Source organism: Staurois parvus, unplaced genomic scaffold (genome assembly GCF_062004578.1).
Source record: "Staurois parvus isolate SC_StPar_1 unplaced genomic scaffold, SC_StPar_1.0 ptg000249l, whole genome shotgun sequence".
In the NCBI taxonomy this organism is placed as follows: Eukaryota; Metazoa; Chordata; class Amphibia; order Anura; family Ranidae; genus Staurois; species Staurois parvus.
In genome coordinates this window covers 2,500,244-2,526,982 of record NW_028318045.1, presented here as the reverse complement: position 1 = coordinate 2,526,982, position 26,739 = coordinate 2,500,244, and the positions used below count along the sequence as shown (strand labels likewise).

Below are 26,739 nucleotides of genomic sequence, written 5' to 3'. Positions count from 1 at the left end.
CAAGCAAGTATCGTTCTCCTGGCACCGCTAAACCCAGACATGTCCATTGGCTTGCCAGACAGAGAAGCATGATTTGTCACTCCAGAGAACACATCTCCACTGCTCTAGAGTCCAGTGGTGACGTGCTTTACGCCACTGCATTCAACTGTTTGCATTGCACTGATGTAAGGCTTGGATGCAGCTACTCGACCATGGAAACCCATTCCATGAAGCTCTCTATGCACTGTTGTTGTGCTAATCTGAAGGCCACATGAAGTTTGGAGGTCTTTAGCTATTGACTCTGCAGACAGTTGGTGACTTCTGCGCACTCTGCGCTTCAGCATGCGCTGACCCCGCTTTGTCATTTTACGTGGTCTACCACTTTGTGGCTGTTGTTCCCAGGTGCTTCCACTTTGTTATAATACCACTAACAGTTGACCATGGAATATTTAGTAGCAAGGAAATTTCATGGATGGACTTATTGCACAGGTGGCAGCCTATCATGGTACCACACTTGAATTCACTGAGCTCCTGAGAGCGACCCATTCTTTCATAAATGTTTGTAGAAGCTGTCTGCATGCCTAGGTGCTTGATTTTATACAGCTGTGGCCGTGGAGGTGACGAACACCCAATCCAATGATTTGGAGTAGAGATGAGCGAAGTATTCAAAAATTCGATTCGACTGATTCGGCGAATTCGTGGAAAAATTTTGATTCGAGTCGAATATATTCGCTGCGAATTTAACTTATAAAAGGGTGTTTCTAGGCTTCAGAGAGACTTTATATTAGTGCAGAACACTGTACCTTTAATTTAAATGCCCTTGGAGTCTGCTGGGGAAGAGAAATAATACTGACAGTCAGTATGACATGCAGATGAGTGCCGTCGATCTTAGAATCATCGCACACTTCACTCATTTGGGCAGTCACGGGGCCAAAACCAGAGTGTGGAGCCACAGTGTGGCGGTGGAGGCAGCAGCAATGGGAGGCCATACAGCACCCTATGACAAAAATGGAAACCACCAGCAGTGTGAGGAGACCTGAAAGTGGCACATGGCAGAGTGTGGCGATGGAGACAGCAGCAATGGGAGGCCGTACAGGGACCCATGACACACTCTGGACCTGGCAGCAGCATGAGGAGGCGGTACAGGGGCCCATGACAGATTACGGGCCTGGCAGCAGCATGAGGAGTTGGTACGGGGGCCCATGGCAGATTACGGGCCTGGCAGCAGCAATGGGAGGCCGTACAGGGACCCATGACACACTCTGGACCTGGCAGCAGCATGGGGAGGCGGTACAGGGGCGCATGACAGATTACGAGCCTGGCAGCAGCAACTTGGACAGGAGGACGTTCAGCTTCTGCACCGTCGGGTGCGTGCTCGCAAACTGTTGTCTCTTGGAAACGGATTCCAAGAAAGACTGCTGACGGAATCCGTGAAGAGGAGTAGCAGGAGAAGGAGCATCTGAACGAGCGGAATATGCCAACAAGCGACAACAGGGGCCCATGACAGATTACGGGCCTGGCAGCAGCATGAGGAGTCGGTACGGGGGCCCATGGCAGATTAGGGGCCTGGCAGCAGCTATGGGAGGCCCGTAATCTGCCAGCACCCTATGACAAAAAATGGAACCCACCAGCAGTGTGAGGAGACCTGAAAGTGGCACATGGCAGAGTGTGGCGATGGAGACAGCAGCAATGGGAGGCCGTACAGGGACCCATGAGAGACTCTGGACCTGGCAGCAGCATGAGGAGGCGGTATAGGGGCCCATGGCAGATTAGGGGCCTGGCAGCAGCTATAGGAGGCCCGTAATCTGCCAGCACCCTATGTCAAAAAATTGAACACACCAGCAGTGTGAGGAGACCTGAAAGTGGCACATGGCATGAGACACTGTGGACCTGGCAGCAGCATGAGGAGGCGGTACAGGGGCCCATGGCAGATTAGGGGCCTGGCAGCAGCTATGGGAGGCCCGTAATCTGCCAGCACCCTATGTCAAAAAATTGAACACACCAGCAGTGTGAGGAGACCTGAAAGTGGCACATGGCATGAGACACTGTGGACCTGGCAGCAGCATGAGGAGGCGGTACAGGGGCCCATGGCAGATTAGGGGCCTGGCAGCAGCTATAGGAGGCCCGTAATCTGCCAGCACCCTATGACAAAAAATTGAACACACCAGCAGTGTGAGGAGACCTGAAAGTGGCACATGGCAGAGTGTGGCGATGGAGACAGCAGCAATGGGAGGCCGTACAGGGACCCATGACAGACTCTGGACCTGGCAGCAGCATGAGGAGGCGGTATAGGGGCCCATGGCAGATTAGGGGCCTGGCAGCAGCTATAGGAGGCCCGTAATCTGCCAGCACCCTATGTCAAAAAATTGAACACACCAGCAGTGTGAGGAGACCTGAAAGTGGCACATGGCATGAGACACTGTGGACCTGGCAGCAGCATGAGGAGGCGGTACAGGGGCCCATGGCAGATTAGGGGCCTGGCAGCAGCTATGGGAGGCCCGTAATCTGCCAGCACCCTATGTCAAAAAATTGAACACACCAGCAGTGTGTGAGGAGACCTGAAAGTGGCACATGGCAGAGTGTGGCGATGGAGACAGCAGCAATGGGAGGCCGTACAGGGACCCATGACAGACTCTGGACTTGGCAGCAGCATGAGGAGGCGGTATAGGGGCCCATGGCAGATTAGGGGCCTGGCAGCAGCTATGGGAGGCCCGTAATCTGCCAGCACCCTATGTCAAAAAATTCAACACACCAGCAGTGTGAGGAGACCTGAAAGTGGCACATGGCATGAGACACTGTGGACCTGGCAGCAGCATGAGGAGGCGGTACAGGGGCCCATGGCAGATTAGGGGCCTGGCAGCAGCTATAGGAGGCCCGTAATCTGCCAGCACCCTATGACAAAAAATGGAACACACCAGCAGTCTGAGGAGACCTGAAAGTGGCACATGGCAGAGTGTGGCGATGGAGACAGCAGCAATGGGAGGCCGTACAGGGACCCATGAGAGACTCTGGACCTGGCAGCAGCATGAGGAGGCGGTACAGGGGCCCATGGCAGATTAGGGGCCTGGCAGCAGCTATGGGAGGCCCGTAATCTGCCAGCACCCTATGTCAAAAAATTCAACACACCAGCAGTGTGTGAGGAGACCTGAAAGTGGCACATGGCAGAGTGTGGCGATGGAGACAGCAGCAATGGGAGGCCGTACAGTGACCCATGACAGACTCTGGACTTGGCAGCAGCATGAGGAGGCGGTATAGGGGCCCATGGCAGATTAGGGGCCTGGCAGCAGCTATAGGAGGCCCGTAATCTGCCAGCACCCTATGTCAAAAAATTGAACACACCAGCAGTGTGAGGAGACCTGAAAGTGGCACATGGCATGAGACACTGTGGACCTGGCAGCAGCATGAGGAGGCGGTACAGGGGCCCATGGCAGATTAGGGGCCTGGCAGCAGCTATGGGAGGCCCGTAATCTGCCAGCGCCCTATGTCAAAAAATTCAACACACCAGCAGTGTGTGAGGAGACCTGAAAGTGGCACATGGCAGAGTGTGGCGATGGAGACAGCAGCAATGGGAGGCCGTACAGGGACCCATGACAGACTCTGGACTTGGCAGCAGCATGAGGAGGCGGTATAGGGGCCCATGGCAGATTAGGGGCCTGGCAGCAGCTATGGGAGGCCCGTAATCTGCCAGCACCCTATGTCAAAAAATTCAACACACCAGCAGTGTGAGGAGACCTGAAAGTGGCACATGGCATGAGACACTGTGGACCTGGCAGCAGCATGAGGAGGAGGTACAGGGGCCCATGGCAGATTAGGGGCCTGGCAGCAGCTATAGGAGGCCCGTAATCTGCCAGCACCCTATGACCAAAAATGGAACATACCAGCAGTGTGAGGAGACCTGAAAGTGGCACATGGCAGAGTGTGGCGATGGAGACAGCAGCAATGGGAGGCCGTACAGGGACCCATGAGAGACTCTGGACCTGGCAGCAGCATGAGGAGGCGGTATAGGGGCCCATGGCAGATTAGGGGCCTGGCAGCAGCTATGGGAGGCCCGTAATCTGCCAGCACCCTATGTCAAAAAATTCAACACACCAGCAGTGTGTGAGGAGACCTGAAAGTGGCACATGGCAGAGTGTGGCGATGGAGACAGCAGCAATGGGAGGCCGTACAGGGACCCATGAGAGACTCTGGACCTGGCAGCAGCATGAGGAGGCGGTATAGGGGCCCATGGCAGATTAGGGGCCTGGCAGCAGCTATGGGAGGCCCGTAATCTGCCAGCACCCTATGACAAAAAATGGAACACACCAGCAGTGTGAGTAGACCTGAAAGTGGCACATGGCAGGGGCATGATTCATGGCGGATTTAATCAGTTGTGTCAGGAACTGGTGGTTTGAAATCCAGACTAATCCACGCCTGATTCATTTTCACAAACGTGAGTCTCTCCACACTTTGGGTGGACAGTCGTGTCCTCCGCGGAGTTACAATACCTCCTGCCGCACTAAACACGCGCTCCGATGCCACGCTACTGGCCGGGCATGACAGCCTTTCAAGGGCAAATTCAGCTAGTTGGGGCCAAAGGTCAAGTTTCGTTGCCCAGTAGTCAAGGGGATTGTCTACCTCGGTTGGCAGGGTGCTGTCCAAGTAGGCCCAAGCCTGTTGTTTGAGGTCCTGCTCCAGGTCCACCTGATGCTGCTGCTGCTGCGGCTGGTTAGTAGTTTCCTCACTGCGCTGGTGAAGAAAGCTACTCATCATCGACTGCAGACTGAGGCAGCCGCTGCTGGTGGAGCTACCACTGCTCCTACCACCCCACCCCTCCCCTGCTGCCATGTCAGCGGAACGTGAGCGCACAGGGCCCACAGTGTCTGAGGATGGACGTTGGCGCACAAAGGCAGAGACCAACTGACTACATAGGTGGTTTTTATAGTACGTTATTTTGGCCTCCCTCTCAGCAGGTGTGAAAAAGGCCACCATTTTTGAACGGTAGCGAGGGTCCAACAAGGTGGACAGCCAAAAGTCATCCCTCTGTCTGATGGTTATTATTCAGCTGTCGCTATGCAAGCAACCGAGCATGCTATGGGCCATTTGTGCCAAGGAATGCGAGGGACTCCCTGCCTCCATCTCCACAGCATACTGCCACGGTGCGTCTGGGTCCTCTGTCTCCTCCTCCTCCTCCTCTACCACATGCTCCTGCTCCTCCACTCCTGTCCGCTGAGTGGAAAAACCACCCATTTCACTCAATAATTCCTGAGCACAAATGTCCTCCTCTACCTCCTCCTCTTCTTCCTGTCCTGCCCCCACAGGGGTCATGTGGCGTTGAGATCTGTGCGCCACGTCTACCGCACCCTGACCAGCCATTGTTAACAGCATTTGTTCCAGGACGTGCAACAGAGGAATGACGTCGTTCATCCCATAGTCCTGCCGACTCACGAATAGCGTGGACTCCTCAAAGGGCCTGAGCAAGCGGCAGGTGTCACGCATGAGCTGCCAATGGCTGACATCGAAGTTACACAGGGGAGTACCTTTATCCGCTTGTAACATCAGGAAATCGGTGATGGCCTTTCGCTGTTCGTAAAGGCGGTCTAACATGTGTAGGGTTGAATTCCACCTTGTTGCAACGTCGCAGATCAGGCGATGCTGTGGAATTCCGTTCTGCCGCTGCAGCTCAAGGAGGGTGTGCTTTGCGGTGTAGGAATGGCTGAAATGCATGCAAAGTTTACGTGACATTTTAAGGATGTCTTGCAGTGGGATGGTGGATTTTAGGAACCGCTTGACAACCAGATTGAACACGTGAGCCATACATGGCGCATGGCACAACCTTCCTTGACGCAGAGCAGACACCATGTTCTTTCCGTTGTCGGTCAACATGGTTCCGATTTTCAGTTTGCGCGGAGACAGCCATCTGTCGATTTCTCTGTTCATTACACTGAGAAGTTCCTCCCCTGTGTGACTACGTTCGCCAAGGCATACCAGGTGCAGCACAGCGTGACACTGTTGCGCCCTGCACATGTGATATGTCGGTCGGGTAATGGGACTTGGCACGGGGGTGGCGGCTGAGGACACGGCGGAAGAAGAGGTGGTAGAGGCGGACATCTTTGCCGGACCAAGGACGTGCAAACGTGGAGGCAAAAGCGGCGTGACCTGTCCAAGTTGCTGGTGCGGCTGTGATGGCACCACGTTCACCCAGTGGGCCGTAAATGACATGTACTGTCCCTGACCGTAGTTACAGCTCCACACGTCGGTGCACTTTGGCAGAGACCGACATGCTCAAAGACTGGCCCACCATCTCTTCTACATGTGAATGCAGGGCTGGCACTGCCTTTTTGGCGAAGAAATGACGGCTTGGCACTCTCCACCGCGGCGCGGCACAAGCCATCATTTCTCGGAAAGGTGCTGAGTCCACCACTTGGAAAGGGAGGGACTGCAGCACCAGCAACTTGGACAGGAGGACGTTCAGCTTTTGCACCGTCGGGTGCGTGCTCGCAAACTGTTGTCTCTTGGAAACGGATTCCAAGAAAGACTGCTGACGGAATCTGTGAACAGGAGTAGCAGGAGAAGGAGCATCTGAACGAGCGGAAGATGGCAACGAGCGACAACTCCCCTCAGCAGAGGTGTTGGAGCCTTGACTGGCTGATAGAGGGCGATTGACGTCGGGTGACGGAGCAAGTAACGGAGCGGGTGATGGAGCGGGGGCTGGGGCGGGCAGAACCGCCGTATCTTTATCACGGTTTTCCCAGGCCACCAAATGGCGACGCTGCATATGCTGCCGCAACGCTGTAGTCCCAACATGGGCCCCCTGGCCACGCTTGACTTTCTGGCCACATAGTCGACATACGGCTACGTTTACTTCCTCGGGCGGCTTGACAAAAAATTGCCACACCGCCGAGTAGGAAACTTTGCCCCCGATACTCCTCACTGGCTGACTGCTGCTTCCTCCGTGCACACCGGCACCACTACTGGCCGTGGTGGTAGGCTGCAGTGGAGCTGGTGCTGTACTCCGTGGCCGTTTGCCTCCACTGACACTGCTGCGACCCTGCTGCCTCCTGGGCAACCCACCGACTGTTTTGCTCGCTGCCAAGCTGCCACCCTCTTCTCCTGATGATGCGGAAGCAATAGCCTGATGACGACGAGGCTGCCAAGTGCGATCAGCCTCCTCATCATCAATTAGGGTCTCCGCCTCACTACTAGCCCCCTCGGCTGCGTGTGGGTCAGGAGACAGACCTGTCTCTAGACCGGCTACCGAGCCACTCTCCTCGCCACTACTTCTTCGCCTGGCTGCTGAAGAGGCGGATGTCTCCCCCCGTTCCTGACCGCCCTCTGTTTGCTCTTCCTCACTGTACAGTGGGGCTGAGCCCACAGCATGCGATACTTCGCTTGGTGAGGGAACACCAAAGGACAGGGGCAGGTAGAGGACACGTTATTTCAGTGGGCTTGGTCCCGGGCCATGCCAACTAACGGTTGTGTCTGACGTACCCACCGACCGTTGGCTGTAGGTGTCAGAGGTGACCTGGGAAGAGGAAGACGACCAAACCAACCAATCAATGACGGCAGGGTTGTCGGTGGAGACACGACCGCTGGATGACACCGGGAGCACTGGCCTCTGGCTGCGAATAGTGCTGCCTCGACCCCTTCCTCTGCTGCCACGTCTGCTCGCTCCTAAAACATTGCCTCCTCTGCCACTCCTCTGCATGTTGTCTGACATACTCTTTAATTAAACGATTCTGTGTCCCTGAGTAACAATTCTGTGTCTGTCCCTGAGTAACAATTCTGTGTCCCTGAGTAACGTTTCTGTGGCCCTAAGTAACAGTTCTGTGGCCCTCAGTAACAATTCTGTGTCCCTCAGTAACAATTCTGTGTCCCTCAGTAACAATTCTGTGTCCTTCAGTAACAATTCTGTGTCTGTCCCTCAGTAACAATTCTGTGTCCCTGAGTAACGGTTCTGTGGCCCTAAGTAACGGTTCTGTGGCCCTCAGTAACAAATCTGTGTCCCTCAGTAACAATTCTGTGTCTGTCCCTGAGTAACAATTCTGTGTCCCTAAGTAACGTTTCTGTAGCCCTAAGTAACGTTTCTGTGGCCCTAAGTAACGTTTCTGTGGCCCTAAGTAACGTTTCTGTGGCCCTAAGTAACAGTTCTGTGGCCCTAAGTAACAGTTCTGTGGCCCTCAGTAACAGTTCTGTGGCCCTCAGTAACAGTTCTGTGGCCCTCAGTAACAGTTCTGTGGCCCTCAGTAACAGTTCTGTGGCCCTCAGTAACAATTCTGTGTCTGTCCCTGAGTAACAATTCTGTGTCCCTAAGTAACGTTTCTGTGGCCCTAAGTAACGGTTCTGTGGCCCTCAGTAACGGTTCTGTGGCCCTCAGTAACAATTCTGTGTCCCTCAATAACAATTCTGTGTCTGTCCCTAAGTAACAATTCTGTGGCCCTAAGTAGCGATTCTGTGGCCCTCAGTAACAAATCTGTGTCCCTCAGTAACAAATCTGTGTCTGTCCCTAAGTAACAATTCTGTGGCCCCAAGTAACGTTTCTGTGGCCCTAAGTAACGATTCTGTGGCCCTCAGTAACAATTCTGTATCCCTCAGTAACAATTCTGTCTGTCCCTGAGTAACAATTCTGTGTCCCTGAGTAACAATTCTGTGTCCCTAAGTAACGTTTCTGTGGCCCTAACTAACGATTCTGTGGCCCTAAGTAAACGTTTCTGTGGCCCTATGTAACGTTTCTATGGCCCTAAGTAACGATTCTGTGGCCCTAACTAACGTTTCTCTGTCCCTAACTCTCTCCCTGCATACAGCCAGGTCTGCCTCTGTTGAATGACTGGAGGCAAATGGAGAATTCTAAAATGGCCGCCATTTATAGCTCGACCATTACACTGTGCTGGCTGGCTGCTGATTGGCTAATGCGATCACATGTCATGAATGAATGCATTATGGGTCAGCGCGCCTTGTCTGCGCGCCTTCCCAGACATCCCCGCTCCGTCGCCGCACATGTCGCCGCCATTTTAGGAAAAATTTCGATTTGCGCATCCGAAGTCTGCTTATTTTCGGATTCGACGTGAATCGAAATTTTCCTAATATTCGAAACGAATTCCACTTCGCCTACTTCGATTCGCTCATCTCTAATTTGGAGGGGTGTCTTAATACTTTTGGCAATACATACATATTTATTTATTACAGGTACTTATATAGCGCTGTCAATTTGTGCAGCGCTTTACATATATATATTGTACATTCACATCAGTCCCTAACCCTCAATGTATTCCTAGAATGTTTAACCTGTTCACACCGGCGCCTCCCAGCCTTTGAAGGGGTTTCAGACACCGGGAGGCGGGGCGGGGTTTTAGGGTAATGTGACCGCCGTGATTCGCTGTCACGGCAGTCACATGAATGGAAAAGGTCCCGATCGCAAGGGGAGATCGGGACCTTTCCGTGAAACAACGACATATGTGCTTGGAGCACGCAGAGTGCACGCTCTCAGCACATATGTGTTTTCAAATATTACGTAAATATGCGGCCGCTCTGCATCAAGGTCCAGCTGCCGACAGGCCGCATATTTGCGTACAGTCAGCATCAAGAGGTTATATAAACATTTTAAAAAGTTGCCTTGGTTGAGCAATTTTCTTAGTTGCATGATCATCAGACACTCATGTAGCTCTAGCCTTAGGCCCCTTTCACATGGGGCGGACTCTGTTTTGATCAGCAGGGGATCTGTTCGCTAATCCCCTACTGATCAGAGTAGAGCATCCGGATAAAAGATCAGTGTTTGCTCAGTTTATGCAGAGTGGACATGGACCAAGACCTCTCTGTTCTATGGGCAGTCTGGTGTAAACGGATTTCGCTGTCCGTCTGCACCCAACTCCCTCTGATCTGCCTAGATGTAGGAGGATGTATCCCCTTCAATTTTTTTTTTTGCGGATCAGATTAGCACGTTAATGGACCCAAGTCCATTTACATCCTATGGTCCATAGGGGTAAATGGATTGTCCAATCAAGTCTGCCTGAAAAACTGACAGGTGAACCTGACCGGACACCTCATGTGAAAGAGGCCTTACTAATCCAATGCTGAGAATAACTTGCTGCCTTTTAATACAGCCATAACTTTCAAAATATTTACTGAACAACAGAAATTTGGAACAGTATTTTCTTATGCAGAGAAGTGAAGGTTTGAAAACAATTTTCCACTTGTATGAAAGAAAATGCAGTGGCTTCCTTAGCCTGCATAGCTCCGCAATGAAGAATAAGGAATCTTTAACAATTTTAATTGAATCTTTAGTATTCAGGATGTGTCCACAACAATGATTAGACTGACCTTGTAAATTTTAGTCTTGGGGTATGTGAAATGCCCAATTTTTTATTGCTGGAAATGTCTCCAAATGAAATTTAATGGGCAAAACTGAATCCATTTGAGTAAAGCTGTGTCCAATTTCCTACATATATTTTAAGCGTTACAGAACTTATTAAACTGCATTAAGAAGTAAAGAAAGAAAGTTAAATAACTTTGGTCTAATTAAAAAGCAGGATCTTGCTGTAAAGAAAAAAATGTCTCTGCATATAGCCAATTATTAATTTTACTTTCTTTTTCTGCAAGAGGAGTTTTCCTATTCAAATCTAGTAATCAACAAATACTCTTTTAAACTGTCAGTACACCAATGTTAAGTAACAGCAATGCTAATGCAGTAGCAAAGCAGGGAATGCTCCTACTGAACCATGTGGTTGCTGATTATTTTTATTTTTGTCCTGGAGTGCAAAAGAGAAAGAAAAACAAAGATCCAAAAAATGTATATTTTTAAAAAAGTAACCAGAAGCAACAGGCTTTAAAGTGATTCTAAACCTTAATTTTTTTTACAATATTAAACATGCCATACTTAACTGCTCTGTGTAATGGTTTTGCACAAAGCAGTCCCAATCTTCCTCTTCTGTCATCCCCCACTGGCGCTCCTGGCTCCTCCTTCTTGCCCATACACACAGACAGGGCAGCTCGGCCTGCCCCATCACAGGTTTTGATTGACCTGTGAGGAGAGACAGAGAAAGCAGAGGGAGCTGCTGCTCTCAGGCACAGCGCTGGATTGAGATCTGGCTCAAGTAAGTATAAAGGGGGGCTGGGATAGATCCTGTGCACACAAGGTTTTTTTTACCTTAATGCAAAGAATGTATTAAGGTATATAACCTTAAAGCAGAACTACTGTGTACTGCAGCTGAGCAATACAAACCAAAAACCCTATTTAATCCATTTTTATTATTCACAGCAAACTCACACATCCATTCATGTCTCCTTAATTTATTTTGTGGAGAAATTACTTTGAAAAACACTCCCTAGCATTTCTGGCTGCTGCCATCTTGAGTAGGGCAGATGATTAATGTAGCATTTACTTCCTGCAATCCATCTGCCCTTAGCTCAGGTATGCAGGCAGAAGGGTGTAATTAGCTGAGAAAACCCCTCCTGAGGACACCTGGGATGTATTACATAAATTGACATAATTTTGCCTAGGCCTGGAAAACAGGAAATAACTGAAGAAATGTAAAAAAGGTTTAAAACAAGTAAATATAATATACTTTCCTATCTATTTATTAATGCTAGCAGCATAAGGATTAAAAATAATCTATGTTGATTGAGAGAGTGAAGTTCCATTTTAAAGGCTAAATTCACCTTAAGAACATGCTACATGTTCCACCCATATTTAGGGTGGAACATGTATTATGTTTCAGCTCCTGCCATCTTCCTCCCCATAGCCCCTAGGAGGGAGTTGGTGAGCAATAGGTAGTCAATTGATTCTTCTTGCCATTCAGTAACTGCATGCCAGTACGAGGTACAGGCAGACAGCTTACTGATTGAAGTGCCTTTTTACCTGGAGAAAGATGTGCATTTATTAATTTTTTTGTAAAAGGTGAACTTACTGGCCCCTTTCACATGCGCGTTCCGTATGCCTGTTATTCATCTGCCCATTTACGTATGAAAAACAGACACCCATGTATTTCTATGGACTAGAGGATGTAAACGGATGATCATCTGTTTACATCTGTTAAAGTCCGCATCAGTTAATATCCTTTTTCTTGAACGGAAGAAAACCCTATTTTCCTTCCGTTAAGAAAAAACGGAATGGATGAAAAACTGATGTAAACGGACAAAAACGGATGTAAATGGCTGAAAAACCGACATAAGCAGAAAAAAACAGATGAAATACGGATAAAAACGGATGTAAACTGATGAAAAACTGCCAAAAACTGATAAAAACTGATGAAAACTGATGTGAACTGATGTGAACTGATGCAAAACTGATATGAACTGATCCGTTTTTTTTCGTGGAAAAAACATGACTGAACTGATGAAAAAAACAGAACGCCCGTGTGAAAGGTGCCTAAGTCTTTAGAGCCACTTTAAGTGACAACATAAAGAAAGTCTTGTTTGCTGAAAATGTTATTTTTAATGATAATACAGCTATGTTTTATGGCAATTTAAGGTATAAGTAGAGGGTTTTTTACGGTTGAAGTCTGGGGAAAATTGAAAACTATCCTTGCAGTGGGGCTCCCCCTGCACTGTGAGGGTTGAATGCTCATATTGTTCCAGTAAAAGACATTAAGTCTCCCCTGCACTCATGGGTTTAATGCTTGTTTTTGTCCAAGGTACCTTTAAATCCCTTGCTACCCCAGTAATCAGTGCTCCTCTCTTTCCTCTAACGCTTTGGGTTGTGGGTTGGCCCTCCGCATCCTCACTTAAATGCAGGAAATGCAGGACTGCTGTTGTCATGATGTCACAGTGTGACAGATGGAGAAGAGGCTGTGGCCTTGGAAATTAGGAAGCCTGCGGGAGTGAGGGATAAGGCAAGTAAAACAGCATTTAAAAGTACCTTAGACAAAAGCAAACATTTGCCCTTGCAGTGCAGGGGAGCCCTACTGGAAGGATAGTTTTACATTTTCCCTGGAGTTTAGTTTTAAATACACCTATAAGGTACAGTTAATGCTAACTATATTCCTTAAGGCCAAATGAAACCCTTGGTATTACTGTAATGCAGTCAGGTTGCATATACCGTAAACGATATGTGTGTATTTCACTTATTTACCTGCTAAATGCTGTGGAAAGGGTTAAATAATTCTATGCTTCAAGCACATTTGAGAGGTGGACCACAACTCTCTCATACAATGCAGTGGCCTGGCTCTTTAACGGGCCCACAAGGTTTCTTTCCATTAGCTGCAATGTTGGTTGGAGTTGTGTTGTACCGCTGCAGAGTTGCTGCTTCAGAGCCAGTCCAACTCTCCTATGTATTTTAACACTTGCTGTGATACATAGAAAAAAAAAAGTACAGTAACTACTGTGTGTGTAGCCCCATATTTATTACTATGTGTCTTTGCAATGCTTTTCCTACATGTAAATTTAAAATAAGTTAGCTTGATCAAAATGTTGTAAAAACCATGTTTCTATGTATAATATGTGATTATACTGTATATATAAATGGAGGCAGCTATATTTGCTCAGCTTGCTGGTTTACAGTTCTACACATATAAGACACAAATTAAAGGATAATTTCTCGTTTCGTAACCTGTTACATGTTACACCCATATTCAGGGTGTAACATGCTATGAACAGACCGGCCCCCGATCCCCTGTTGTGACAGCTAGCGCGAGATCTCCTCCCCCCACTAGCTGCCACTATTTTTTAAAAAACGTGGCGGTGCAGGGCTCCGCCCGCCCAGCCTCGTCACTCATTCACAGTGTTCTGTGAATGAGAAAACTACAAGCCCCGGCAGCCTTTGCGGCTGTTGGCTTGTAGTTCTCAATGAACTATCACGGTGCTGTGAGCGCTGTGGTAGTTGATTGAGTCTTCCTATCAGTAAGTATCGGCTTCCCCATAAGAGGTACAAGAAAACAGATACAGTGAAATGTCTGCAGGAGACCTGCATGGCATCGGCGATCTACTGATTGCTGGTGCAATGCTTTACAAGCTTCCAAAACAAAATATAATGAATGCACAGTTTTTTACCTGCAAAAAAATCTGCATTTATTATTTTTTGCTGAAAGGTGAACTTTAACACTTTATTCCAGATCCTTTAATACAGATCTGTATTTCTAGTTAAATATTTTTTTCTAAATGTAATGGAGACAGTGTAAGTATCTATTTTTCACCTGGAATCATCCACTTGCAATTCCTGTACAGCAGTGTTCATCTGCTAACATGGGGTATGATGACAGGAGGAGAGAGCAGATTGACAGAAAAATTAGCTCATTAGTTTGCTGCTTTTCATACAGCTGTCTAATCACAAGCTGGGGAGGGACAAGACCGTAAGTGTTCCTTGACTGCAGCAGAGAAAAATAAGGTCTCCTGCCCTGCCAGACAGGGCTGTGCTGTGTGGCAGAGCTGTGTAAACCTCAAAGTTGGATGGATAAAAATACAAATACATTGCCAGGTAAATCATATCCTATATGTATATTTATATGTGTGTCTAGCTGGTTGCCTGGAGTTCAGCTTCAAACCAGAAAAAGCTATAAATTTTTGTTTAGTCATGGACTACTGCCCTGGAGCACACTGGGAGATGTAGTGCACCAGGGGAATTTTTTTTCAACCACGCACAAAGCTCATATTTCCTAGCCAATGAGGCATGTGACCTATCCATTGACAATGTAGATGACTCACAAGAACTTTATAAATAATCAGATGCTGACTGCGAGGACTGGCAGATGAGCTGCTAACATGATAGGAGCTTTAGGGAAAACCCATCAAATCTGCAGCATTTTCCATTTCCTCTAGCTGCTTGGATGGACTCCTGAGAGGCACTTCTGAGCGTCAATCTTTCGGATATCATTTTCAAAAGCGTTCATCTGCGGAGAAGTTTTTATTCCGACGGCTGCAAGCTCAGCACTTTCATCTTGCCCGCCAGTGTTCTAATTAAGAAAAATTAGCCTTTCTGGGATGCCGAGCGTCACAGTATACTGCAGCGTGCGCAGAATAATTGCCTGTTTGTTTACGCTGTGCTCTATTTAAACAATGATAGCTTTCATCTAAGTCAAGGAACAACAGAAACAAAGAGTTTTACTTTTTTGACAGAGAAGGCATAAAGATTTAGAGAAGACATTGGGTGCCTGGGATGAAGCGCACCAAGGATTGGCACAAACCTTCACTGATTTGGTAGACCACCTTGCTCTCTAGGGGGTCCGCGCATGCAGGTTCTTCTTCCAGTCCCGTCAGCCTGTACGTGGGCTCAGGAACAGGCGGTTCCCACTCTGCAGGAACACAAAGATCACATATCATTAGAGGATAACTTTACGTTTAATACTTATTAAATAGAAGCTCAACTCCAGGCAAGATCATTTCACCACAATATTTGTGCATAGTCCTTATCTTTATATGGCTTTGTAGTAATATAGATGCTGGCTATCTTTCAACAGGTTGAAAGTTTTTTCTTAGTTCTCCCAGATAATACAGCTCCTGAACTTGGACTCCCTGCAAAGATCAATCCTGCAGTTCTGATAGACCCCTGATGTCCAACCAGTGGCCAGGGAGCCACATTCGGCCCTCTGGCATTTATTGTTGGACCATTGGGGCCCATGTAGACAATAATCCTTTTTTTTCTTTATTAAGGAGTTAACTGGGACCAGTGAAGGAAATTTTTCTTTAAAGTGGCTTCTAGTAGTTGGTTTGATTTATTTCTTCTGTTTTATCTAACTTCCCCCCTTATTTGATAATGTCACAATTGCTGTATTGTAGATAGTTAAAGGATAAGTTCACCTAATTTTTATTCTAAAAGCCAGCTCCCCTATGCACCAATATACCATTAATGTACCTCAGTTGCAAAAATGCACATGCCCTGTTTGATCTGGAGAACAAGGCCTTACCTTAGACATTGGTAAATTTCTTAGAACACTTTTTCACTTCCTGGAAGTTAGACAGAGGATAGAGAAATCTGTATGACCAGGAAGCAGATTACCAGCTGATCTCATTAGCACACAAATCCTGCACTGACCTCATTAGTACACACCCTTCACCCATCAACTTTTTTTTCACTGCATCCCCATGATCTCTTCCCACGTGCATTTACCTGGCTACCCCAGCATCTCTACAGACAGGCTCAGGCCACATGCTAAATTCCCTGGGGTAGCATGTAGCCCACGGGACACCTCTGACGTAGTGTAAGGCTGGCCATACATTATACAATTATCTGGAGATTTTTGGTTTAGATTTACCAAAAACCATATATTAGGAGGACAAACCTAAACAACACTTTTAGTTGTATCCAATTAGGCAGGCCCTTGCACTACACAGTTGAAGGTAAATCTAAAGGAAATTGGGCAGAAAATTGGAAGATAATTGTATAATGTATGGCCAGCCTTAGTGCCTGCCTGATTGGATAGATGCTGTGTCCATCTATCATATCGTTTTGATAAATCGAAACAAGATCATACAGACATTGTACAATCAGATTGTATATTGTATGGCCACTTTTATACACCTAAAATTACCTTGTTGTCCTTTGTGTCATTAATTGTTAATGGCACACCAAACACCGAAACAAGCACACATTTTGCCACAGAAAAAAAATGGGTGACAAATGCAGCAAAATGCGCAATAAAAAACATTGCGTTTCAGAAACACTCTGCAAATACGCATCGTGTTTTTGTTGTCATTATGTGTACAAGTGCGGCAAACACAACATAACCTGCAGTATCACAACATGCTCTGCTCCAAAGAAAGTTCTGGAGCTTTTTTGGGGTGATTGTTGCATGTATGGCAGCCCGTTCAAATCAATGGACTGCACTATGCGTGACGAGTGAAAGCGTTCCAAAACAACTATGTGGAGATGTGGGGCCTGACAACTGAGTGTCTCCATCCATTCCCTCCTATGTACTTGTATAAAGATGGCTATACACTATGCAATCTGATTGTACAATCTCTGTACAATTTCCTTTAGATTTACTAGAAGTATGGAACAGGAGGACACACCTGAACAATCTAATTCAATTGGTATTAAATCAGACAGGCCCTTGTACTACATAGCTGATGGGAGGAAGTATTGTAATGAGGGAGGTGTGGTCCAGAGTAGTGAACACACCCTATCACACCCTCCTCTGTGATGCAACAAGAAATGAAGGCTCCTGAGAGATGGCCTACAGGAAGTAATTGCTGAGATATAATGTACAGGAAATGATGGAATCTGAAAATCAGTCCAAAATCTCACATATACTGACAAAATAATTAAACGTCCTATGGATGCGTTAAGTGAAAAGCACATTGGGATGGCTGGGCCAGAAATGGAAAAAGCTTCTATTTATTATGAAAAGTAAAATTCTGCCTGAAAAAAGGTGAACTTATCCTTTAAACAGACATTTAAAGATCATTTCTTGCCTCCTGTGTCGCCACATGCTAATGCTTGCTCCTCCTCATATCCCGCACTGCCATTTTCAAAAGAAGACAGTCAGTCCAGTTATTATACATGTGCAGTATGAAATCTGGTGCTGTAGTTACTTTTTATATGTTGCCCTGGTGAGGGCAACATAAGTGCATTATGCTATCTGACACTAACATTGCTGAAGCCAAGGCAATGTATACACAACATAGAAGGTATAAACTATATAAAAAAAGCCTTTCCCCTGAGATCTCACATTTTATATCGGTCTTTATTGAAATCTACCTGGATTGCACTGGTAAAATAGCCTTCCCAGGATCCAACTATGAGGCCCTGGCTATGTTACAGGTGCCCCAATAGATAGGAAGTTGAAAAATATTTATTGTAAGTAAAAATCAGTTTTCAAAATGTTGAATATTTGACAATTTCATGTGATTTTTAGTGAAAGGGGGAAAAAGGTCTGCTATAAGGGACTGTCAGGAGCACAAATGTGGAAGCATTGATTTGTATAGGGGCTGTAATAGAAGTGATCCATAGCAGTTTAATGTTTATGACTGTCTCCTGAAACATGTCCCCAGTCTCCAAAAATTCCTATACTTTGTCTTCCAGTCTCTGGCCTTCTCCAGTAGCATGCCCATAGTCAATGACCATCTCCTGTTTGTCTGCAGTGTCTTGACAGCTTTCTGTTGCACTACATTGAATTAATATTTTGTGTGGCCCTTTGGTGATGTCAGGGGTCACACTTGAGGCCCCCTGTATCAATGAAGTTAGCCAACACTGTGTTATGCAGGCCATAGACGGGTCGTTTATCGGCTGAATTTTCATCCGAAAAACGAAACATCGGTTGTTCTGTTGCCACCAATGATTCCGAAAATCGAACGTTTTTTCTAAATGTTCCAGCATGACCGATAAAAGAAATGTGGAGGAACCATGAAAATCAGCGGATGACATTGCCCCACTAAAGGTGAGAATATCGGCCGATTATTCTTTCGAACGAAAATTCGGCAGATAAATGAACCGTCTATGGCCTGCATTAGACTCTGGCCCAGTTGTCCTGTCTCCACCCTGCCTCCACTCAGTCATTTACATAATTCTGCCTAATAATGTCTTTTGTGAGCGGTGAAGTGGACAGGAGGGTGGAGACACAAGTGCATGTGTCAAATGGACGTTCAGCAGTGATCTCTGCAGCAAGATGGAATTACAGAGGAAGCTCTACTATCCAAGAGAAGAAACCTTTCAAAGCCAACATTTATGCTAGTACAAAATGAAGGTTACAAGCTATATACAAATAATATTGCACTGAAATTATTATTATTATTATATAGGATTTATATAGCGCCAACAGTTTGCGCAGTGCTTTACAATATAAGGGAGACAGTACAATTACAATACATTTCAGTACAGAAGGAATAGGAGGGCCCTGCTCCTGGAGCTTACAATCTAAAAGAAGGGGGAAGTGATACAAAAGGTGATAGCTGTAGGGGATGATCTGGCGGAGGTGATTCAAGTGCAGTTCTTAGGTGGAGGTGGGGTAGGCTTCCCTGAAGAAGTGAGTATTCAAGGATCGCCTAAGGCAGACAGGGTGGGGGCTGACCGGAAATGCTGTGGTAGGGAGATCCAGAGGATGGGAGAGGCTCTGGAAAAGTCCTGGAGGCGAGCGTGGGAGGAGGTGATGAGAGAAATAACTGTGCTTGGAACTGGGCTTTAGCGTTACCAGCACAACATTAAAGTGACCCTGTGTCCCATGTAAATGTTTTGAAGTAAGAGCACATACCATCCTGGCTGCTTTTGTTATTAGCCAGAAAACTTTTCTTCTATGCCCCTTTTGATAAAAGGGGAATTGTTCATAACTGGATGTATACTACTGAAAGTAATAGTTGGCATGCATATCTAAACCGCCGATGGATAAGATACGGCCTGTTTAGTTTATTTGGCCTCATATGTAGTATCCCTGCCAACCCTATATATTTTCCTTCTTAAAGGGACCGTATCTTACCCATCGGCGGTGTAGATATGCATGCCAGCTATTACTTTCAGCAGTATACATCCAGTTATGAACAAGTGGGCTTTACCATTAACGGAAATCCAACAAGTACAGTTGATGGTGTTGCTATATTGGATAGTATGACTCATTATGTTTATATGGTATGCTTATATGTGTATATATTTGTTATAGAGCAAGATTTACTGCGATTGACCAGTTTGCGCTTACTGTATGTGCTCCAGTGCCTGCCCAAGGGGACTACCCACGTTGTGGATACATGCTCAGTTAAGGTGGAACTATAATTCCATATATGTTGATATATTATTGTTCAATTTGAGTGCTATATGCATATTTATATGCTTCATATGTATATGATATTTGTGGTTTATATCAAACACTTTTTGTTCTTTACCTGCTTCAGCTCCCCTCCATAACAGAAATACTGCTATAGGGCGGCAGCTGTGCGCAATCGCCGGCACCCGGTGACTGCCGAGGATCTCCGGGGGGGAGAACTGTTAGCAAACAAAACAGTTCTCCTCTCTGTCAGCTCCGGCACACTGCTTTTCATGGCTGTGGACAGCACAGCCATGCAAAGCAGTGTGCTTCCAGTGAAGCAAAAACAGAGAGCATCGTGTAAAACAGCACACAGTTAACCCTTTGATTGCCCCAGATGTTAACCCCTTCATGCCCAGTGCCATTAGTACAATGTCCGTGCTTTTTATTAACACTGATCACAGTATTGGTGTCACTGGGGATGTCAGCGAAACAAAGTCAGTTCCCGCCAGTGTCAGAATGCCCGCCGAAGTCCCGCTACTATAAGTCGCTGATCGCCACCATTACTAGTAAAAATTAAAAAAAAAAAAGCCCAGTATATATACGAGATTTGTACACACTATAATTTTCACGTAAACCAAATAATTTACACGTAGTGGGATTTTTTTTAGCAAGGACATGTGGCAGAATACATTGTGGCCTATATCTATGAGGAAATTAGATTTTTTAAATTTTTTTACTGGACATGTTTAATAGCAAAAGTCAAAAATATTGTTTTTTTTCTCAAAATTGTCAGTCTTTTTTTTATAGCGAAAAAAAAAACGTACAGGCGATCAAATACCACTGAAAGAAAGCTCTGTTCATGGGAAAAAAGTATGTAAAGTTCATTTGGGTGCAGCACTGCATGACCGGCCAATTGTCAGTTAAAGTAACACAGCGCTGTAATGCAAAAAATGGCCTGGTCAGGAAGGGGGGTAAATCCTCAGGAGGGCAAGTGGTTAATATAGTAACCTCTGCTGTAGTCTCATGTGTCCTGAGAAAGCATAAGAGAAATGCATTGACCCATGAGCACTCACCACCACGATTATTGTTGTAGATACCACACTATAAATTTTTTGACATATGTATGTTATTATGTGGTAGAGTGAGAAAGCAGTAGGAAGCATTGGAATCTATATTAAGCAATTTTGGTTTTATATTCAATTACATAGATTTTTAAATGTTGTTCTGGTGTAATGAATACAATTTGTATTTTTATACAGATATGTGAGGGTTCCCCTTTAATGCCAGTAAAGTCCTACGTTTTGTGTCTTCTTGATATACATCTGTTACTAATGGTTGTGGCATTTGAGCGATTCAATTTAGTCTTTATATGGCCTGATTTCTTTTTATAGATTCCCCCATCCATGCTGTGTTGTCACCAGGACTAAAAGTGAACATATATCCAAAGTTTACAGTTTTCCTCAGCATACATGAGGTGACCTATTCCAATGACATTCTTTGCTGCCATTAGAACCCGTGTCAGTGTAGACATTTGTTCCAATGACAGCTAAGACAAGATTTCTATTCACCTTGAAGGAATTCTGTTATGTTTCCAGGACATGAGATGAAGGGAAATCTCTCCAACAAAACAAACTTTTTATGTCTTATTAGCATTTTAATTATTCATAACCATTTTTACAAGCTTTTTTGATCATATCACACTGTTTATGTTTAATTCTGCAAAGTTGTTTTTTGAGAAATTGTAATGTTATGCTCAGACAGACTTTTGTGTGGATAAAACCACCATTGTATTTGTCTTGTAACCCTGAGAAAGTATGAGTCCCGAAAATCTGTTGTTTCTTGTGTTATGAATTAAAATCAACATTTAATTTTTTTCTAGACTCTTAGTTCCTTAGTCTGGCACTCTCATTTCTCATTGGACTTTCTATATGGTGATTCTAATTTCTAGGAACCCTAGTTTAGGGGTCTTCTGTTTGTGTTGAGAGTAGGCTCACCAGAGCCATTGTATAACAGCTAAAACATGACATCCCTTCACTTTGGAGAAATTTTCTTCAACTTTCTATTGTAATTCCAAGTCAGGAAGTAAAATAAAGTTTATCCAACAAAGCACCAAAAAGAAAAAAAAGTTTGGCTTTAGATATACTTTAGAGGGTTAGTTCATCTACCAAAAAACTGCCTATGCAGGTAAGGGACTCTGGAAGATAAAAACAAAAAAGATAACAACAGGTAAAAAGGTTTGCAGTTATGACAACAAATAAATGGTGCCCTTGCTTTATTTGTAGGTTGTTTATGTACCTACTAAAACTGGCTGAAAACTCCCAGAGGAGGCATCATCCCATCCTGTCGTGTTGCAAGGCCATTGCTAAAACAGTGTGTGTGTGTGTGTGTGTGTGTGTGCGTGTGTGCGTGTGTGCGTGTGTGCGTGTGTGTGTGTGTGTGTGTTGAGAGTTTGCTCTCGCTTTGTGATGTTGGCTGTGAGGGTCTTAGCAACATCCTAGCAACAAGAAAGGATGGAACGCAGCCATATCTGGGAGTTTCTCAGCCAGGCTTTGGAAGGTATGTAAATGGTCTATACCTAATAGCAAGTACATTATCCAACTTTAGTCAAAGCTGCACAGTTTGATTTATCAACAGGCGCCCGATGCCTGCATAGGCAGTTTTTGGTAAAGGCAAAACTAACCCTTTGTAGTTGACTGAGTTTAATTTTAAGAATACTTGTAAATACATACTCACCGGCCACTTTATTAGGTACACCTATCCAACTGATTGGTAGCACAAATTGCTAATCAGCCAATCACATTACAACAGCTCAATGCATTTAGGCATGTAGACGTGGTGAAGACGACTTGCTGAAGTTCAAACCGAGCATCAGAACTGGGAAGAAAGGGGATTTAGGTGACTTTGATTGTGGAATGGTTGTTGGTGCCAGATGGGCTGGTCGAGCATTTAAAAAACTGCTGATCTACTGAGATTTTCATGCACAACCATCTCTAGGGTTTACAGAGAATGGTCCAAAAAAGAGAAAATATTCAGTGAAAGCCAGTTGTGTGGACGAAAATGCCTTGTTGATGACAGAGGTTACAGGAGAATGGGCATTTGATTTCAGTTGCGACATTCAGATGGTACGGTCAGAATTTGGCGTAAACAACACGATAGCATGGATCCATCCTGTATCAAGGGTTCAGCCTGCTGGTGGCGGTGTAATGGTGTGGGGGATATTTTCTTGGCACTAGCAAGGTGTACCTAATAAAGTGGCCAATGAGTGCAGATGTCTTAACTTTCTTTCAGCTTTCAGGTTCTGGAGTTTTGGAACAGTGGGCTCTGACACTGTCCCATCTTTGCATCTTAATGAATGATACATCCCTCTACATAACCTGCGTATGCTATTTCTTAATATTTAATCCATTGTATAGATGTCAATGCATTATTGTTACATTGCCAATCTCTGCTCATTTTATGATGATGGCCCCGTCTCCTCAACTATGCATGCTACCTCCAGTGCAGCAATAACAAAATCAATAACACAGCCAAAGATTGAACAGGCCCTAAAATTTATATGACTGTGTTATCTCTGTTTTCTCTGATCTGAAGCTCTGTTTTCTCTAGATCTAATGCTAGGTCTACTCTAAAATCTGTCTAGCAACTACTTACCAATATGCTCAATCTTCTCCCTTAGAACCTGGCACTCGTACGGCCACCGAGGAAGTTGATAGAAGCTGTCTAAGGATACACCATACAGATCTCGTGGGGATTTCAGTCGTGCTATCCTCTTACCAGAATGGTATTCAAACACAATCTGGGTAGTGCGTGGAGGGCAGGGGCCAAAAAACGAGCCTGCTGAATGAAAAAAAAATATTTTTCAATGACATGTCAAGGTCATTTGATCATTTGTTCGTTTGATGTAAAAAAAAAAGTATATGGAATATTGTGTGGGGTGGAGGTGGCATGCTGTTTAGTCCCAACACTCCACAACACATTCCCCTTACCCTATCCTATTTGACTAGATACCCTTAAGATGGGTACACACGGATTGAAATTCAGCCTGTTCAGCCTATGTGTAGCCCTCTCTGCTTAACAGAAGCCGATTGTTAGACTGGCTGCTGTTGAACGGTCCTGCTGGAAAACCAGTATTCGATCAACCGCTGCAGCACTGATCAGTGTATTTTGACAGGGAAGGAGTCTCTGCTGTCAGAATACAATATCTCAGCAGGGAGATCTCTGCATCCACATCGCTTGTGTGGATGCAGGAAACCATGAGATTTTTTTTTTTGTTCAGCCGTTGGTTGAACGAAAAAAAAAACACAGTGTGTACCCAGCATTAGTCTAGCCAGAGATGGACTAAAGCTAGCCATACATGGCTCAATTTTCCCATGGGAAAGCCCACGGGATGAACGGGAGAAAATAAAATGATTCCCTCAATGACTCCCAGCCACAGCACCCAGGGCTGCCTGGATGCAAGGGCATTGTCAAACAGTTACTACATTACTGCAGCCCCTCTTTGACTCCTAAGCATTATACAACTGTTGAAATAAAAACAGGTACCACTGCACTGTTCCAATAACATGGCAAAGTAAGTACCATGGCACTTCTCTGATAATATTGTACATGCGTTCCATTGCATTGCACTGAAAACATGGCACAATAAATACAAGGGTTCTGCAGAAAGTTTCCACACTTTTTAAAACTTTTTGAAGAACTCTTGAATAATTGCACGGCAAAGCAGGTACCATTGCACTGCTCTGATAACATGGCATGACTGGTACCATTGCATTACTTTTAAAACAAATCAGCTACAGTTGCAGTATCACTGCATTGGTCAGATTGGGTAATAGAGGAGAGGATAGAAGAGAAAAAGCCTTTATTGTCACTGTAAAAAAAATACAAAACATTTATACCACTTTTACACAGAGAACAATGCCTTAAACACATACAGACAACATAAACAACATACAATAATATATTCAACCCACAAATAATAGATAAATAGCATTATACCATGAATGTAATAGTAATATGGGATGATAGGTACTGCACTGCTCTAATAACATGGCAGCACGAGTACCATTGCATTGTTTTGATGCATGGTACAACAGATACCATTGCATTAATCAGATAATATTATACAATGAGCATTATTGCATTGCTCTGATAACTTGACACAATGTTTACCACTTTACTTTTCTTTGTCCTGTACCATGACATTGCTTTGCTTTTGGTATTGTGGTGCCTCTCTGCCTTTGGGAGCATCGTGGCATTAGGACGTCATGTTAAAAGCTAACTATTGATGTCTGTGTTGCCTGTAATGGCAATGAGTTCTTATCATTTCCTAACCTGTAATTTGTCTAGAGGTGCTCAGACTACGCCAGTGTGCATGTACCCTTATTGTGAAAATTACAATGTAGTGTGCCACGAAACTCAAAGGGAATATTAACTACCCTGATTTTACAGAAAAAAATAGCACTGTTGCAAAAATATCTTTACTTTACCAATTGCCCTTTTTCACAAGAGCCTTCGTGAAAGTCCTTGAATGCTTGGTGCAGTAAAATGAATATGCCGGTAATAGATCTTAACAGCACTGTGCAATGCATTTCCATTCATCGACTCAATTGGAGCTCATTGTATTGACCCTGTGCTCTCCTATACCTCTGCTGGCTCTGTGCCGACTCTCCTGACCATCAATATGCTGCCTTCCCGGTACTGCAAAAAACTCTTAGCTATTTTGTTGCTGACCAATTTACATGAGCCCCTTTTCCATCCTGAAATGGCAAAGCATTACTTTGCGTCTCATCCAATTCTAAAGAGTCCAAGCTCCTGAGCCATTAACATGTCACTTTGTGATATTTCAAAGCACCTATTTAGTGGCAGTAACAGGAAAAACGGCAGAAGTCGCTGAGGTACGGAATAAATTTGTCTTCTGACACTGGGGAAAACCAGCAGAGCACTGTCACAAGGTATACCGTGTCAGGAAAAGCTGTTATTGTGAATTACAGGGTCTGTCTGATTTTTTTTGCGCAGCAGCTGTAATTAAATGGGATTAATTATTTACAAAGCCAGAAATTGACTCACAATTTTATTTAAAGGAAAAGCCACTGCTGACCAAAAGAACACAAAGGCTTTTCTCTCATTTGCCAAAAAACATCTTGACTATCCCTAAGACTTTTGGCTAAAATATTCTGTGGACTGACGAGACAAAAGCTGAACTTTTTAGAAGGTGTGCGTCCCATTACATCTGGAGTAAAACTGACACAGCATTTCATTAAAAGAACACCATACCAACAGTCAAACAATGTGGTTTTAGTGTGATGGTCTGGAGCTGCTTTGCAGCTTCAGGACCTGGACAATTTGGCATAATCAATGGAGCCATGAATTCCAGAAAATCCTGAAGAAGAATGTCCAGTCATCAGTTCCTGACCTCAAGCTCAAATACACTTGGGTTATGCAGTAGGACAATGATCGGAAACACACCAGCAAGTCCAGCTCTGAATGGCATAAAAAAAACAACATAATTATGGTTTTGGAGTGGCCTAGTCAAAGTCTGGACTTAAATCCAATAGAGATGCTGTGGCATGACCTTAACCACTTCCTGTCTGCCCACCCGCATTGTAATGCGGACGAGCAGCAGCTACAAGCACAGTGACATAACGGTACGTCACTGTGGCTGTACCAACAACCCCGGTAATCGGGACCCGGTGATCAGGTGATCTATATGCGATCACATGATCACAATGTTAGCAAAGCTGCTATGAATCACACAGCAGAATGCAGATCCAGGTAATCGGGACCCGGAGATCATGTGATTGCTATCAATCTGATTCTTCCTGGTGAGCTGTGATTGGCCTACAGCTCTCACATGGTACAAGGGCTAATCACAGCACCCTGTACCATGTGATTAGCTACAGCCAATCACAGATCACTATTATTTTGAACTGTCATGAACTTAGCCCATTCAAGACAGTTCAAAGTAAGCACTGCATTGCAGGAGCAATAATCCTGCCTGCCTGCAATGTACGGGTGAGCAGCAGCTATGGGCAAAACAACGTACCCTTATGTCGCTTTCTATTTCAGGGAGCGAGCGTGCATGCTCCTCCCTCTGCCACCCTGTTGGTCCAGGGAGAGAGAAGAGAGAACATCACACTGTGAGTTAAAGCACTACATTTTACACATATACTCGCGTTAGCTAGCA

General features: G+C 45.3%; 1 protein-coding gene across 1 annotated transcript in view; it reads right to left on the bottom strand.

Moving 5' to 3' along the window:
- The window catches only part of AGBL3 (AGBL carboxypeptidase 3), a 180,883-nt gene that overhangs the window by 128,860 nt on the left and 25,284 nt on the right, over positions 1-26,739 (bottom strand). Inside the window, exons 2-3 of the mRNA XM_089680809.1 lie at positions 23,208-23,390; positions 15,069-15,176 (exon numbers count right to left, since the gene is read on the bottom strand). Coding sequence (XP_089536935.1) covers positions 15,069-15,176; positions 23,208-23,390 — 291 coding nt within the window. The remainder of the gene's footprint in view (positions 1-15,068; positions 15,177-23,207; positions 23,391-26,739) is intronic.